Here is a 19,534-nt window from a genome sequence, read left to right on the forward strand (position 1 = left end):
ATCCAGCTCAGCCAGTCCAGAGGCACCACACCTCACACCTCCATTACCCCAATCTGGGTCTAAGATTAACCAGCAAGGAGCCACATGATAATGGCTCCTTACTACAATATGTCTAAGCTAAGAGCTACCTACCTTGGAGCAACCCCATAATGCTCCTGTGGCATGTCAGGGCCTGCACCTCCTCCTAATGCAGGAACCTCTCTGCCTCTCACAACAGACATATATATTAGTAGATGCTCAATTAGCTTAGTGATATCATTCAGATGCTTGAAAGGGGATCCGGTCTGAAGATCGACAGTATCTAGGTCGACAATGTTTAGGTCGACCACTATAGGTCGACAGTCACTAGGTCGACATGGATGGAAGGTCGACAGGGTTTCTAGGTCGACATGTGCTAGGTCGACAGGTCTAAAGGTCGACATGAGTTTTTCTAATTTTTTTCGTTTTTTGAATTTTTTCATACTTAACGATCCACGTGGACTACGATTGGAACGGTAATCTGTGCCGAGCGAAGCGGTAGCGGAGCGAAGGCACCATGCCCGAAGCATGGCGAGCGAAGCGAGCCATGCGAGGGGACGCGGTGCACTAATTTGGGATCCCGGTCACTGTACGAAGAAAACGACACCAAAAAAAAAATCCTCATGTCGATGTTTAGACCTGTCGACCTAGCACATGTCGACCTAGAAACCCTGTCGACCTTCCATCCATGTCGACCTAGTGACTGTCGACCTATAGTGGTCGACCTAAACATTGTCGACCTAGATACTGTCGATTTGATGAACCACACCCGCTTGAAAGGGAGAGGTATTTCTGAGCAAGAAAGAAAAAAAAAAAAAAAGAGACATCGTTTCCCCCAGCACACTGAAAGATAACAGTAACTAGATGTAAATCCCACATAATATTAGAATTCAGAGATCTCGGTTACATATTGGCCCTCATTCCGAGTTGTTCGCTCGTTCTTTTTCATCGCATCGCAGTGAAAATCCGCTTAGTACGCATGCGCAATGTTCGCACTGCGACTGCGCCAAGTAACTTTACTATGAAGAAAGTATTTTTACTCACGGCTTTTTCTTCGCTCCGGCGATCGTAATGTGATTGACAGGAAATGGGTGTTACTGGGCGGAAACACGGCGTTTCAGGGGCGTGTGGCTGAAAACGCTACCGTTTCCGGAAAAAACGCAGGAGTGGCCGGGGAAACGGTGGGAGTGCCTGGGCGAACGCTGGGTGTGTTTGTGACGTCAACCAGGAACGACAAGCACTGAACTGATCGCACAGGCAGAGTAAGTCTGGAGCTACTCTGAAACTGCTAAGTAGTTAGTAATCGCAATATTGCGAATACATCGGTCGCAATTTTAAGAAGCTAAGATTCACTCCCAGTAGGCGGCGGCTTAGCGTGTGTAACTCTGCTAAATTCGCCTTGCGACCGATCAACTCGGAATGAGGGCCATAGCTCTTAGCTTAGACATATTGTAGTAAGGAGCTATTATCATGTGGCTCCTTGCTGGTTAATCATAGACCCAGATTGGGGTAATGGAGGTGTGAGGTGTGGTGCCTCTGGACTGGCTTAGCTAGATGGCTTTAGTGTGGCATACCTTTACATTCTATTAACACTTTTCACACACTAATTTCTTTAACACTATTTCTCTATGTCAATTACATTTCATGTTTGTATCACCTTCTCTATAGCTTCGGCTTCCTAACACTAATTTATTACCACTATAGTTTTTTCACTGGTATGCTGCCCTGGGCTTTCTGGCTTATGCTGGTGTTTTGGGGGGCCACGCCCTGCACCTAGATATAGCGCTAGGAACCCCAAATGTCCCGTCCACTCCAGTCCCTGCCCCCTTCCTCCTGTGCTCCCCGCCCGTCCACTCTGTTCCCTGCCCCCTTCCTCCTGCGCTCCCCGTCCCGTCCACTCTGGTCCCTGCCCCCTTCCTCCTGTGCTCCCCGTCCCGTCCACTCCGTTCCCTGCCCCCTTCCTCCTGCGCTCCCCGTCCCGTCCACTCTGATCCCTGCACCCTTCCTCCTGCGCTCCCCGTCCCGTCCACTCCGTTCCCTGCCCCCTTCCTCCTGCGCACCATGTCCACTCCGTTCCCTGCCCCCTTCCTCCTGTGCTCCCCGTCCACTCCGTTACCTGCCCCCTTCCTCCTGTGCTCCCCGTCCACTCCGTTCCCTGCTCCCATCCTCCTGTGCTCCCCGTCCACTCCGTTCCCTGCCCCCTTCCTCCTGTGCTCCCCGTCCCGTCCACTCTGTTCCCTGCCCCCTTCCTCCTGCGCTCCCCGTCCCGTCCACTCTGGTCCCTGCCCCCTTCCTCCTGTGCTCCCCGTCCCGTCCACTCCGTTCCCTGCCCCCTTCCTCCTGCGCTCCCCGTCCCGTCCACTCTGATCCCTGCCCCCTTCCTCCTGCGCTCCCCGTCCCGTCCACTCCGTTCCCTGCCCCCTTCCTCCTGCGCACCCTGTCCACTCCGTTCCCTGCCCCCTTCCTCCTGTGCTCCCCGTCCACTCCGTTACCTGCCCCCTTCCTCCTGTGCTCCCCGTCCACTCCGTTCCCTACTCCCTTTCTCCTGTGCTCTCCGTCCACTCCGTTCCCTGCTCCCTTCCTCCTGTGCTCCCCGTCCACTGCATTCCCTGCTCCCTTCCTCCTGTGCTCTCCGTCCACTCCGTTCCCTGCCCCCTTCCTCCTGTGCTCCCCATCCACTCCGTTCCCTGCCCCCTTCCTCCTGTGCTCCCCGTCCACTCCGTTCCCTGCCCCCTTCCTCCTGTGCTCCCCATCCCGTCCACTTTGTTCCCTGCCCTCTTCCTCCTGTGCTCCCTGTCCACTTTGTTCCCTGCCCCCTTCCTCCTGTGCTCCCCGTCCACTCCGTTCCCTGCTCCCTTTCTCCTGTGCTCCCCGTCCCGTCCACTCCGTTCCCTGCCCCCTTCCTCCTGGGCTCCCCGTCCACTCCGTTCCCTGCCACCTTCCTCCTGTGCTCCCCATCCCGTCCACTGCATTCCCTGCTCCCTTCCTCCTGTGCTCCTCGTCCACTCCGTTCCCTGCCCCCTTCCTCCTGTGCTCCCCATCCCGTCCACTCCGTTCCCTGCCCCCTTCCTCCTGTGCTCCCCATCCCGTCCACTCCGTTCCCTGCCCCCTTCCTCCTGTGCTCCCCATCCCGTCCACTCCGTTCCCGGCCCCCTTCCTCCTGTGCTCCCCGTCCACTCTGTTCCCTGCCCCCTTCCTCCTGTGCTCCCCGTCCACTCCGTTCCCTGCTCCCTTTCTCCTGTCTCCCCGTCCCGTCCACTCCGTTCCCTGCCCCCTTCCTCCTGTGCTCCCCGTCCACTCCGTTCCCTGCCCCCTTCCTCCTGTGCTCCCCATCCCGTCCACTCCGTTCCCTGCCCCTTTCCTCCTGTGCTCCCCGTCCACTCCGTTCCCTGCTCCTTTCCTCCTGTGCTCCCCATCCACTCCGTTCCCTGCCCCCTTCCTCCTGTGCTCCCCGTCCGGTCCACTTCGTTCCCTGCCCTCTTCCTCCTGTGTTCCCCATCCCGTCCACTTTGTTCCCTGCCCCCTTCCTCCTGTGCTCCCCGTCCACTCCGTTCCCTACCCCCTTCCTCTTGTGCTCTCCGTCCACTCCGTTCCCTGCCCCCTTCCTCCTGTGCTCCCCGTCCACTCCGTTCCCTGCCCCCTTCCTCCTGTGCTCCCCATCCACTCCGTTCCCTGCCCCCTTCCTCCTTTGCTCCCCGTCCACTCCGTTCCCTGCTACCTTCCTCCTGTGCTCCCCGTCCCGTCCACTGCATTCCCTGCTCCCTTCCTCCTGTGCTCCCCGTCCCGTCCACTCCGTTGCCTGCCCCCTTCCTCCTGTGCTCCCTGTCCACTCCGTTCCCTGCCCCCTTCCTCCTGTGCTCCCCGTCCACTACATTCCCTGCTCCCTTCCTCTTGTGCTCCCCGTCCACTCCGTTCCCTGCCCCCTTCCTCCTGTGCTCCCCGTCCCGTCCACTCTGTTCCCTGCCCCTTCCTCTTGTGCTCCCTGTCCTCTCCATTCCCTGCCCTCTTCCTCCTGTGCTCCCCGTCCACTCGGTTCCCTGCCCCCTTCCTCCTGTGCTCCCCGTCCACTCGGTTCCCTGCCCCCTTCCTCCTGTGCTCACCGTCCACTCCGTTCCCTGCCCCCTTCCTCCTGTGCTCACCGTCCACTCCGTTCCCTGCCCCCTTCCTCCTGTGCTCCCCGTCCACTACGTTCCCTGCCCCGTTCCTCCTGTGCTCCCTGTCCACTCCGTTCCCTGCTCCCTTTCTCCTGTGCTCCCCGTCCACTCCGTTCCCTGCCCTCTTCCTCCTGTGCTCCCCGTCCACTCCGTTCCCTGCTCCCTTTCTCCTGTGCTCCCCGTCCACTCCGTTCCCTGCCCCCTTCCTCCTGTGCTCCCCGTCCACTCCGTTCCCTGCCCTCTTCCTCCTGTGCTCCCCGTCCACTCCGTTCCCTGCCCCCTTCCTCCTGTGCTCCCCGTCCACTCCGTTCCCTGCCCTCTTCCTCCTGTGCTCCCCGTCCACTCCATTCCCTGCTCCCTTTCTCCTGTGCTCCCCGTCCACTCCGTTCCCTGCTCCCTTTCTCCTGTGCTCCCCGTCCCGTCCACTCCGTTCCCTGCCCCCTTCCTCTTGTGCTCCCCGTCCACTCGGTTCCCTGCCCCCTTCCTCCTGTGCTCCCCGTCCACTCGGTTCCCTGCCCCCTTCCTCCTGTGCTCACCGTCCACTCCGTTCCCTGCCCCCTTCCTCCTGTGCTCCCCGTCCACTACGTTCCCTGCCCCGTTCCTCCTGTGCTCCCTGTCCACTCCGTTCCCTGCTCCCTTTCTCCTGTACTCCCCGTCCACTCCGTTCCCTGCCCTCTTCCTCCTATGCTCCCCGTCCACTCCGTTCCCTGCTCCCTTTCTCCTGTGCTCCCCGTCCACTCCGTTCCCTGCCCAATTCCTCCTGTGCTCCCCGTCCACTCCGTTCCCTGCCCTCTTCCTTCTGTGCTCCCCGTCCACTCCGTTCCCTGCCCCCTTCCCCCAGTGCTCCCCGTCCACTCCGTTCCCTGCTCCCTTTCTCCTGTGCTCCCCGTCCCGTCCACTCCGTTCCCTGCCCCCTTCCTCCTGTGCTCCCCGTCTACTCCGTTCCCTGCCCCCTTCCTCCTGTGCTCCCCATCCACTCCGTTCCCTGCCCCCTTCCTCCTGTGCTCCCCGTCCACTCCGTTCCCTGCCCCCTTCCTCCTGTGCTCACCGTCCACTCCGTTCCCTGCCCCCTTCCTCCTGTGCTCCCCGTCCACTACGTTCCCTGCCCCGTTCCTCCTGTGCTCCCTGTCCACTCCGTTCCCTGCTCCCTTTCTCCTGTGCTCCCCGTCCACTCCGTTCCCTGCCCTCTTCCTCCTGTGCTCCCCGTCCACTCCGTTCCCTGCCCCCTTCCCCCAGTGCTCCCCATCCACTCCGTTCCCTGCTCCCTTTCTCCTGTGCTCCCCGTCCACTCCGTTCCCTGCCCCCTTACTCCTGTGCTCCCCATCCACTCCGTTCCCTGACCCCTTCCTCCTGTGCTCCCCATCCACTCCGTTCCCTGCCCCCTTCCTCCTGTGCTCCCCATCCCGTCCACTCCGTTCCCTGCCCCCTTCCTCCTGTGCTCCCCATCCACTACGTTCCCTGCCCCCTTCCTCCTGTGCTCCCCGTCCACTCCGTTCCCTGCCCTCTTTCTCCTGTGCTCCCCGTCCACTCCGTTCCCTGCCCCCTTCCTCCTGTGCTCTCCATCCACTCCGTTCCCTGCCCCCTTCCTCCTGTGCTCCCCGTCCACTCCGTTCCCTGCCCCCTTCCTCCTGTGCTCCCCATCCACTCCGTTCCCTGCTCCCTTTCTCCTGTGCTCCCCGTCCACTCCGTTCCCTGCCCCCTTCTCTCCTGTGCTCCCTGTCTACTCCGTTCCCTGCCCCCTTCCTGTTGTGCTCCCCATCCACTCCGTTCCCTGCCCCCTTCTCTCCTGTGCTCCCTGTCTACTCCGTTCCCTGCCCCCTTCCTGTTGTGCTCCCCTTCCACTCCGTTCCCTGCCCTGTTCCTCCTGTGCTCCCCATCCACTCCGTTCCCTGCCCTCTTCCTCCTGTGCTCCCCGTCCACTCCGTTCCGTGCCCCCTTCCTCCTGTGCTCCCCTTCCACTCCGTTCCCTGCCCCCTTCCTCCTGTGCTCCCCGTCCACTCCGTTCCCTGCCCCCTTCCTCCTGTGCTCCCCTTCCACTCCGTTCCCTGCCCCCTTCCTCCTGTGCTCCCCGTCCACTCCGTTCCCTGCCCCCTTCCTCCTGTGCTCCCCGTCCACTCCGTTCCCTGCCCCCTTCCTCCTGTGCTCCCCCTCCCGTCCACTCCATTCCACTACTTCTATGCTCTGCTCCCCTGCTCTCCTCCACTCTTTCTGTGTGTGTCCCCTTCCATCACTCTGTGCCTCCCCCCCATGTGTGTGTGTTTTTCTGTGGGGGCCTAGGTATGTGTGTTTTTTTTATCCTGTGTGTGCCTATGTGTGTGTTTTCTTCCTGTGGGTGACTAAGCTTTTATCCTGTGGGCCAGAGCCGGATTAAGGCTCCGGGGGACCCGGGGTACTTAAGACACGGGGTCCCCTAAGGACTTTATATATATATATATATAAATATATACATACATGGAATATTGCATTCAATTCAAATAACCGGACACAAGAGTCTCCTTCACGATCAACGTTTCGGTATTATTAACCTTCGTCAGGATCCTGGCAAAGGTTAATAATACCGAAATGTTGGTTGTGAACATACAAACATATATATGCAGACATATACACACACCGACATCTTGACCTCCACCCATATACCACCTCGACCACAGAGAGAGAGAGAGAGGGGGGAGGGGGGAGAGAGGGGGGAGAGAAAGAGAGAGAGGGGAGGAGAAGAAGAGAGAGAGAGAGGGGGGGGGGGAGAGAAAGACAGAAGGAGGGGGGGGGGGTCTTCAGTATGCCGGCGGTCGGGCTGCCGGCGACCAGCATACCGGCGCCGGGAGCCCGACAGCCGGCATACCGACACTTATTCTCCCTCGTGGGGGTCCACGACCCCCCTGGAGTGAGAATAAAATAGTGTGGCGCGCCACCGTGCCCGTAGCGTGGCGAGCGCAGCGAGCCCGCAAGGGGCTCATTTGCGCTCGCCACACTGTCGGTAAGCCGGCGGCCGGCCTCCCGGCGCCTGTATGCTGGTCGCCGGGAGGCCGGCCGCCGGCAGATCGTAGTGAACCCGCCAGGCAAAGCCCATCACCCCCCCCCCCCCAGAAGCAGAGACCCCCACATTCCGCACCTGAGCACATATACCGGTCTCTCCGCTCCAGCACCTTCCAGCTGACATCCGCTAGACCCTGCACCGAGCGGAGAGGCCGGTATATGTGCTCAGGTGCGGTATGTGGGGGGTCTCCTCTGCTGGGGGAGGGGGGGGTGATGGGCTTTGCCTGGTAGGCGGCTCAGCTCATGGGGGAGTGCTGGTCTCTGCTGCTGGGGAGGTGCTGGGCATAGCTCACAACCTCCTGGGGCCCCAACATGAGTGTGAGGGGCATATGTTGCCTATAGTGTTCAATGCTGTTGTCCTGTCACTGCCTATCCCCTGGATCCACTGTATGTCCCCAGCCTGGGAGTTATGGAGTGCACTGTGCAGGGTGGGCCTCATACACCTGCCCAAGTTCTGACGGGCACTGTAGTGTAAGCCAAGCTGGAGCGGCCACCATACAGTAAACTAACCTGGGGCGGGCATATTGTTGGGTGGGCACAATAAACTGTGCCAAACTGTAGGGTAACACTAAATGGGGTGGACACCCCAGCCTCGGCGCCCAGCACGTACCTGGTGACATTGCACAGGGCGACCTGGAGCAGGGACACGGTGAGCAGCAGCGCCGACAGCAGCCGCACCGTTATGTTCCTCATACGGCAGCACTTCCGGGTGTGTGACGTCACTCTACGCTCCTCCTGCTCCTTGCGGATGTACTGTACTGTACATGGCAGGGATAGAAGAACAGGCTACAGCATAGTGCGGAGCGGGGCGCAATGAGAAAGAGGACTTAATTTATAGGCAGTACGGGAGAGGTGAGCGGGGTGGGGGGGTTACCACGTGCCGCTTCATTAAGTATGTATCTTCTGCCTACCTGTATCACAGTGCCGCGACAGGCTGGCGGCAGGTGCGATCAATTACAGGGACACGGGGGGCCCTAAGAACTGGGGGGCCCGGGGTAACATATCCCCTGGGCCCCCCCTTTAATCCGGCTCTGCTGTGGGCGCCTATGTGTGAGTGTTTTTTTCCTGTGAGGGCCTAACCTTTTATCCTGTGAGGGCCTATGGGTGTGTGATCTATTCCCGTGAGGGCCTAAGCTTTTATCCTGTGTGTGCATATGTGTGTGTGTGTTTTTTCCTATCACTGCAAAGGTTAGGTAATACCTAAGTCTGCTTAAATATAAGAAGGTACAGTTTGTGGAAATTGAAAGCTACACATCAATTATCAATCCCATTAGATTATTTTCTACAGACACTTCTAAACCAATAACAGTATAACCAATACAGAATACAAACGTGCCTACAAGTGTATGTGTGTACCCAGTGTATGGTGCAAACATAATGATGTGTAGAACCCCAATTTATCTCCTATTTTTATTTTCGCTCACATGATCATTAGAGTCAGAGTATATGTAATAAAAAGAGAATACAACATAGCTGTGACATTAAACACTGTAAGCACAGTACGGGCAACACTGTGAGCCAACACTTTTAGGAAAGGTCCTTTACTTAGTATAGTATAAAAACACAATATGTGAGCAGTTCTGTCCAAGGAGGAAATCTATGTACCAACGCGTTTCGTCTTATCTAACTATATACAAATGCTCATAGATATACAGCGCTGGAATACCAAGGCAGTCATACAGAATATTCCTCTGGGTCATTCATTCAGAATATACACAGCAACTTACCCCATGTGGCGGATACGTCAGCCAACCCCAATCCCCAGGAATTGTCGCCGTGTCTAGTAAATTCACTGGAAAACAAAGAAACAACATTGTCAGGCTACAAAGATAACGGATCATGATACACATAACAGTACTATTAATTGTACAGTAATCAGGAAACTGCGCTACAAAGATACAAATAATAACAATACTACTAATTGTACAGTAATCAGGAAACTGTGCTACAAAGATACAAATAATAACAATCCTACTAATTGTACAGTAATCAGGAAACTGCGCTACAAAGATACAAATAATAACAATACTACTAATTGTACAGTAATCAGGAAACTGCGCTACAAAGATACAAATAATAACAATACTGCTAATTGTACAGTAATCAGGAAACTGCACTAAAAAGATACAAATAATAACAATACTACTAATTGTACAGTAATCAGGAAACTGTGCTACAAAGATACAAATAATAACAATACTACTAATTGTACAGTAATCAGGAAACTGCGCTACAAAGATACAAATAATAACAATACTACTAATTGTACAGTAATCAGGAAACTGCGCTACAAAGATACAAATAATAACAATACTACTAATTGTACAGTAATCAGGAAACTGCGCTACAAAGATACAAATAATAACAATACTACTAATTGTACAGTAATCAGGAAACTGCGCTACAAAGATACAAATAATAACAATACTACTAATTGTACAGTAATCAGGAAACTGCGCTACAAAGATACAAATAATAACAATACTACTAATTGTACAGTAATCAGGAAACTGCACGCTACAAAGATACACATAATAACAATCCTACTAATTGTACAGTAATCAGGAAACTGCGCTACAAAGATACAAATAATAACAATACTTCTAATTGTACAGTAATCAGGAAACTGTGCTACAAAGATACAAATAATAACAATACTACTAATTGTACAGTAATCAGGAAACTGTGCTACAAAGATACAAATAATAACAATACTACTAATTGTACAGTAATCAGGAAACTGCGCTACAAAGATACAAATAATAACAATACTACTAATTGTACAGTAATCAGGAAACTGCTACAATTATACAAATAATAACAATACTACTAATTGTATAGTAATCTGGAAACTGCACTACAAAGATACAAATAATAACAATACTACTAATTGTACAGTAATCAGGAAACTGTGCTACAAAGATACAAATAATAACAATACTACTAATTGTACAGTAATCAGGAAACTGCGCTACAAAGATACAAATAATAACTATACTACTAATTGTACAGTAATCAGGAAACTGTGCTACAAAGATACAAATAATAACAATACTACTAATTGTACAGTAATCTGGAAACTGCGCTACAAAGATACAAATAATAACAATACTACTAATTGTACAGTAATCAGGAAACTGTGCTACAAAGATACAAATAATAACAATACTACTAATTGTACAGTAATCAGGAAACTGTGCTACAATGATACAAATAATAACAATACTACTAATTGTACAGTAATCAGGAAACTGTGCTACAAAGATACAAATAATAACAATACTACTAATTGTACAGTAATCCGGAAACTGCGCTACAAAGATACAAATAATAACAATACTACTAATTGTACAGTAATCAGGAAACTGCTACAAAGATACAAATAATAACAATACTACTAGTTGTACAGTAATCAGGAAACCACGATACAAAGATACAAATAATAACAATACCACTAATTGTACAGTAATCAGGAAACCGCGATACAAATAATAACAATACTACTAATTGTACAGTAATCTGGAAACCGCGATACAAAGATACAAATAATAACAATACTACTAATTGTACAGTAATCAGGAAACTGCGCTACAAAGATACAAATAATAACAATACTACTAATTGTACAGTAATCAGGAAACTGCTACAGTTATACAAATAATAACAATACTACTAATTGTACAGTAATCCGGAAACTGTGCTACAAAGACACAAATAATAACAATCCTACTAATTGTACAGTAATCAGGAAACTGCGCTACAAAGATACAAATAATAACAATACTACTAATTGTACAGTAATCAGGAAACTGCTACAATTATACAAATAATAACAATACTACTAATTGTACAGTAATCAAGAAACTGTGCTACAAAGATACAAATAATAACAATACTACTAATTGTACAGTAATCGGGAAACTGCGCTACAAAGATACAAATAATAACAATACTACTAATTGTACAGTAATCAGGAAACTGTGCTACAATTATACAAATAATAACAATACTACTAATTGTACAGTAATCAGGAAACTGCGCTACAAAGATACAAATAATAACAATACTACTAATTGTACAGTAATCAGGAAACTGCGCTACAAAGATACAAATAATAACAATACTACTAATTGTACAGTAATCAGGAAACTGTGCTACAAATATACAAATAATAACTATCCTACTAATTGTACAGTAATCAGGAAACTGCGCTACAAAGATACAAATACTAACAATCCTACTAATTGTACAGTAATCAGGAAACTGTGCTACAAATATACAAATAATAACAATCCTACTAATTGTACAGTAATCAGAAAACTGCACGCTACAAAGATACAAATAATAACAATACTACTAATTGTACAGTAATCAGGAAACTGCGCTACAAAGATACAAATAATAACAATACTACTAATTGTACAGTAATCAGGAAACTGCGCTACAAAGATACAAATAATAACAATACTACTAATTGTACAGTAATCTGGAAACCGCGATACAAAGATACAAATAATAACAATACTACTAATTGTACAGTAATCAGGAAACTGCGCTACAAAGATACAAATAATAACAATACTACTAGTTGTACAGTAATCAGGAAACTGCGCTACAAAGATACAAATAATAACAATACTACTAATTGTACAGTAATCAGGAAACTGTGCTACAAATATACAAATAATAACAATACTACTAATTGTACAGTAATCAGGAAACCATGATACAAAGATACAAATAATAATAATACTAATTGTACAGTAATCGGGAAACTCAGCTACAAAGATACAATTAATAACAGTACTACTAATTGTACAGTAATCAGGAAACTGCGCTACAAAGATACAAATAATAACAATACTACTAATAGTACAGTAATCAGGAAACTGCACGCTACAAAGATACAAATAATAACAATACTACTAATTGTACAGTAATCTGGAAACCGCGATACAAAGATACAAATAATAACAATACTACTAATTGTACAGTAATCAGGAAACCATGATACAAAGATACAAATAATAATAATACTAATTGTACAGTAATCGGGAAACTCAGCTACAAAGATACAATTAATAACAGTACTACTAATTGTACAGTAATCAGGAAACTGCGCTACAAAGATACAAATAATAACAATACTACTAATTGTACAGTAATCAGGAAACTGCGCTACAAAGATCCAAATAATAACAATACTACTAATTGTACAGTAATCAGGAAAATGCACTACAAAGATACAAATAATAACAATACTACTAATTGTACAGTAATCAGGAAACTGTGCTACAATTATACAAATAATAACAATACTACTAATTGTACAGTAATCTGGAAACTGCGCTACAATGATACAAATAATAACAATACTACTAATTGTACAGTAATCAGGAAACTGCGCTACAAAGATACAAATAATAACAATCCTACTAATTGTACAGTAATCAGGAAACTGCACGCTACAAAGATACAAATAATAACAATCCTACTAATTGTACAGTAATCAGGAAACTGTGCTACAAATATACAAATAATAACAATCCTACTAATTGTACAGTAATCAGGAAACTGCGCTACAAAGATACAAATAATAACAATAATACTAATTGTACAGTAATCAGGAAACTGCACGCTACAAAAATACAAATAATAACAATACTACTAATTGTACAATAATCTGGAAACCGCGATACAAAGATACAAATAATAAAAATACTACTAATTGTACAGTAATCAGGAAACCATGATACAAAGATACAAATAATAATATTAATAATAATAATAATAATAATAATTGTACAGTAATCGGGAAACTCCGCTACAAAGATACAATTAATAACAATACTACTAATTGTACAGTAATCAGGAAACTGCGCTACAAAGATACAAATAATAACAATACTACTAATTGTACAGTAATCAGGAAACTGTGCTACAAAGATCCAAATAATAACAATACTACTAATTGTATAGTAATCTGGAAACTGCACTACAAAGATACAAATAATAACAATACTACTAATTGTACAGTAATCAGGAAACTGCGCTACAAAGATACAAATAACAACAATACTACTAATTGTACAGTAATCAGGAAACTGTGCTACAATTATACAAATAATAACAATACTACTAATTGTACAGTAATCTGGAAACTGCGCTACAAAGATACAAATAATAACAATACTACTAATTGTACAGTAATCAGGAAACTGCGCTACAAAGATACAAATAATAACAATCCTACTAATTGTACAGTAATCAGGAAACTGCACGCTACAAAGATACAAATAATAACAATCCTACTAATTGTACAGTAATCAGGAAACTGTGCTACAAATAAACAAATAATAACAATAATACTAATTGTACAGTAATCAGGAAACTGCACGCTACAAAGATACAAATAATAACAATACTACTAATTGTACAGTAATCTGGAAACTGCGCTACAAAGATACAAATAATAACAATAATACTAATTGTACAGTAATCAAGAAACTGCACGCTACAAAGATACAAATAATAACAATACTACTAATTGTACAGTAATCTGGAAACCGCGATACAAAGATACAAATAATAACAATACTACTAATTGTACAGTAATCAGTTAACCATGATACAAAGATACAAATAATAATAATAATAATAATAATAATAATTGTACAGTAATCGGGAAACTCCGCTACAAAGATACAATTAATAACAATACTACTAATTGTACAGTAATCAGGAAACTGCGCTACAAAGATACAAATAATAACAATACTACTAATTGTACAGTAATCAGGAAACTGCGCTACAAAGATCCAAATAATAACAATACTACTAATTGTATAGTAATCTGGAAACTGCACTACAAAGATACAAATAATAACAATACTACTAATTGTACAGTATCCAGGAAACTGCGCTACAAAGATACAAATAATAACAATACTACTAATTGTACAGTAATCAGGAAACTGTGCTACAAAGACACAAATAATAACAATCCTACTAATTGTACAGTAATCAGGAAACTGCGCTACAAAGATACAAATAATAACAATACTACTAATTGTACAGTAATCAGGAAACTGCTACAATTATACAAATAATAACAATACTACTAATTGTACAGTAATCAGGAAACTGCTACAAAGATACAAATAATAACAATACTACTAATTGTACAGTAATCTGGAAACTGCGCTACAAAGATACAAATAATAACAATACTACTAACTGTACAGTAATCAGGAAACTGCTATAATTACACAAATAATAACAATACTACTAATTGTACAGTAATCAGGAAACTGCGCTACAAAGATACAAATAATAACAATACTACTAATTGTACAGTAATCAGGAAACTGCGCTACAAAGATACAAATAATAACAATACTACTAATTGTACAGTAATCAGGAAACTGTGCTACAAATATACATATAAAAACAATCCTACTAATTGTACAGTAATCAGGAAACTGCGCTACAAAGATACAAATAATAACAATACTACTAATTGTACAGTAATCAGGAAACTGCACGCTACAAAGATACAAATAATAACAATACTACTAATTGTACAGTAATCTGGAAACCGCGATACAAAGATACAAATAATATTAATACTACTAATTGTACAGTAATCAGGAAACTGTGCTACAAAGATACAAATAATAACAATACTACTAATTGTACAGTAATCAGGAAACTGTGCTACAAATATACAAATAATAACAATCCTACTAATTGTACAGTAATCAGGAAACTGCGCTACAAAGATACAAATAATAACAATACTACTAATTGTACAGTAATCAGGAAACTGTGCTACAAATATACATATAAAAACAATCCTACTAATTGTACAGTAATCAGGAAACTGCGCTACAAAGATACAAATAATAACAATACTACTAATTGTACAGTAATCAGGAAACTGCACGCTACAAAGATACAAATAATAACAATACTACTAATTGTACAGTAATCTGGAAACCGCGATACAAAGATACAAATAATATTAATACTACTAATTGTACAGTAATCAGGAAACTGTGCTACAAAGATACAAATAATAACAATACTACTAATTGTACAGTAATCAGGAAACTGTGCTACAAATATACAAATAATAACAATCCTACTAATTGTACAGTAATCAGGAAACTGCGCTACAAAGATACAAATAATAACAATACTACTAATTGTACAGTAATCAGGAAACCATGATACAAAGATACAAATAATAATAATAATAATACTAATTGTACAGTAATCGGGAAACTCCGCTACAAAGATACAATTAATAACAATACTACTAATTGTACAGTAATCAGGAAACTGCGCTACAAAGATACAAATAATAACAATACTACTAATTGTACAGTAATCAGGAAACTGCGCTACAAAGATACAAATAATAACAATACTACTAATTGTACAGTAATCAGGAAACTGTGCTACAAAGATACAAATAATAACAATACCACTAATTGTACAGTAATCAGGAAACTGCACGCTACAAAGATACAAATAATAACAATACTACTAATTGTACAGTAATCTGGAAACCGCGATACAAAGATACAAATAATAACAATACTACTAATTGTACAGTAATCTGGAAACCGCGATACAAAGATACAAATAATAACAATACTACTAATTGTACAGTAATCAGGAAACCATGATACAAAGATACAAATAATAATAATAATAATAATAATAATTGTACAGTAATCGGGAAACTCCGCTACAAAGATACAATTAATAACAATACTAATTGTACAGTAATCAGGAAACTGCGCTACAAAGATACAAATAATAACAATACTACTAATTGTACAGTAATCAGGAAACCGCGATACAAAGAAACAAATAATAACAATACTACTAATTGTACAGTAATCAGGAAACTGCTACAATTATACAAATAATAACAATACTACTAATTGTACAGTAATCCGGAAACTGCGCTACAAAGATACAAATAATAACAATACTACTAATTGTACAGTAATCAGGAAACTGCTACAATTATAAAAATAATAACAATACTACTAATTGTACAGTAATCCGGAAACTGTGCTACAAAGATACAAATAATAACAATACTACTAATTGTACAGTAATCAGGAAACTGTGCTACAAAGATACAAATAATAACAATACTACTAATTGTACAGTAATCAGGAAACTGTGCTACAAAGATACAAATAATAACAATACTACTAATTGTACAGTAATCAGGAAACTGCGCTACAAAGATACAAATAATAACAATACTACTAATTGTACAGTAATCAGGAAACTGTGCTACAATGATACAAATAATAATAACAATACTACTAATTGTACAGTAATCAGGAAACTGCACTACAAATATACAAATAATAACAATACTACTAATTGTACAGTAATCAGGAAACTGCGCTACAAAGATACAAATAATAACAATACTACTAATTGTACAGTAATCGGGAAACTGCGCTACAAAGATACAAATAATAACAATACTACTAATTGTACAGTAATCAGGAAACTGTGCTACAAAGATACAAATAATAACAATACTACTAATTGTACAGTAATCAGGAAACTGCGCTACAAAGATACAAATAATAACAATACTACTAATTGTACAGTAATCCGGAAACTGCGCTACAAAGATACAAATAATAACAATACTACTAATTGTACAGTAATCAGGAAACTGTGCTACAAAGACACAAATAATAACAATACTACTAATTGTACAGTAATCAGGAAACTGCGCTACAAAGATACAAATAATAACAATACTACTAATTGTACAGTAATCAGGAAACTGTGCTACAATGATACAAATAACAACAATACTACTAATTGTACAGTAATCAGGAAACTGTGCTACAAAGATACAAATAATAATAACAATACTACTAATTGTATAGTAATCCGGAAACTGCGCTACAAAGATACAAATAATAACAATACTACTAATTGTACAGTAATCAGGAAACTGCTACAATTATACAAATAATAACAATACTACTAGTTGTACAGTAATCAGGAAACCACGATACAAAGATACAAATAATAACAATACTACTAATTGTACAGTAATCTGGAGACTGCGCTACAAAGATACAAATAATAACAATACTACTAATTGTGCTGTAATCAGGAAACCGCGATACAAAGATACAAATAATAACAATACTACTAATTGTGCTGTAATCAGGAAACCGCGATACAAAGATACAAATAATAACAATACTACTAATTGTACAGTAATCGGGAAACCGCGCTACAAAGATACAAATAATACAATACTACTAATTGTACAGTAATCTGGAATCTGCGCTACAAAGATACAAATAATAACAATACTACTAATTGTACAGTAATCAGGAAACTGTGCTACAAAGATACAAATAATAACAATACTACTAATTGTACAGTAATCAGGAAACTGTGCTACAAAGATACAAATAATAACAATACTACTAATTGTACAGTAATCAGGAAACTGTGCTACAATGATACAAATAATAACAATACTACTAATTGTACAGTAATCCGGAAACTGTGCTACAAAGATACAAATAATAACAATACTACTAATTGTACAGTAATCAGGAAACTGTGCTACAAAGATACAAATAATAACAATACTACTAATTGTACAGTAATCAGGAAACTGTGCTACAATGATACAAATAATAACAATACTACTAATTGTACAGTAATCAGGAAACTGCGCTACAAAGATACAAATAATAACAATACTACTAATTGTACAGTAATCAGGAAACAGCGCTACAAAGATACACATAATAACAATCCCACTAATTGTACAGTAATCAGGAAACTGCGCTACAAAGATACAAATAATAACAACACTACTAATTGTACAGTAATCAGGAAACTGTGCTACAAAGATCCAAATAATAACAATACTACTAATTGTACAGTAATCAGGAAACTGCGCTACAAAGATACAAATAATAACAATACTACTAATTGTACAGTAATCTGGAGACTGCTCTACAAAGATACAAATAATAACAATACTACTAATTGTACAGTAATCTGGAAACTGCGCTACAAAGATACAAATAATAACAATACTACTAATTGTACAGTAATCAGGAAACAGCGCTACAAAGATACACATAATAACAATCCCACTAATTGTACAGTAATCAGGAAACTGCGCTACAAAGATACAAATAATAACAACACTACTAATTGTACAGTAATCAGGAAACTGTGCTACAAAGATCCAAATAATAACAATACTACTAATTGTACAGTAATCAGGAAACTGCGCTACAAAGATACAAATAATAACAATACTACTAATTGTACAGTAATCTGGAAACCGCGATACAAAGTTACAAATAATAACAATCCTACTAATTGTACAGTAATCAGGAAACTGCGCTACAAAGATCCAAATAATAACAATACTACTAATTGTACAGTAATCTGGAAACCGCGATACAAAGATACAAATAATAACAACACTACTAATTGTACAGTAATCAGGAAACCATGATACAAAGATACAAGTAATAACAATACTACTAATTGTACAGTAATCAGGAAACTGCGCTACAAAGATACAAATAACAATAATACTAATTGTACAGTAATCAGGAAACTGCACGCTACAAAGATACAAATAATAACAATACTACTAATTGTACAGTAATCAGGAAACTGTGCTACAAAGATACAAATAATAACAATACTACTAATTGTACAGTAATCAGGAAACCGTGATACAAAGATACAAATAATAACAATAATACTAATTGTGCTGTAATCATGAAACTGCGCTACAAAGATAAAAATAATAACAATACTACTAATCGTACAGTAATCCGGAAACTGCGCTACAAAGATCCAAATAATAACAATACTACTAATTGTACAGTAATCTGGAAACCGCGATACAAAGATACAAATAATAACAATACTACTAATTGTACAGTAATCAGGAAACCATGATACAAAGATACAAGTAATAACAATACTACTAATTGTACAGTAATCTGGAAACCATGATACAAAAAGATGCAAATAATAACAATACTACTAATTGTACAGTAATCTGGAAACCGCGATACAAAGATACAAATAATAACAATACTACTAATTGTACAGTAATCAGGAAACTGTGCTACAAAGATACAAATAATAACAATACTACTAATTGTACAGTAATCGGGAAACTCCGCTACAAAGAAACAATTAATAACAATACTACTAATTGTACAGTAATCAGGAAACTGCGCTACAAAGATACAAATAATAACAATACTACTAATTGTACAGTA

General features: G+C 42.6%; 1 protein-coding gene across 1 annotated transcript in view; it reads right to left on the reverse strand.

The window, feature by feature from the left end:
• LOC134966869 (ephrin type-A receptor 8-like) overlaps positions 1 to 19,534 on the reverse strand; it is a 272,397-nt gene that overhangs the window by 174,322 nt on the left and 78,541 nt on the right. Inside the window, exon 2 of the mRNA XM_063943908.1 lies at positions 8,933 to 8,997. Coding sequence (XP_063799978.1) covers positions 8,933 to 8,997 — 65 coding nt within the window. The remainder of the gene's footprint in view (positions 1 to 8,932; positions 8,998 to 19,534) is intronic.

The sequence above is a fragment of the Pseudophryne corroboree genome, chromosome 10 (assembly GCF_028390025.1).
Source record: "Pseudophryne corroboree isolate aPseCor3 chromosome 10, aPseCor3.hap2, whole genome shotgun sequence".
NCBI lineage: Eukaryota > Metazoa > Chordata > Amphibia > Anura > Myobatrachidae > Pseudophryne > Pseudophryne corroboree.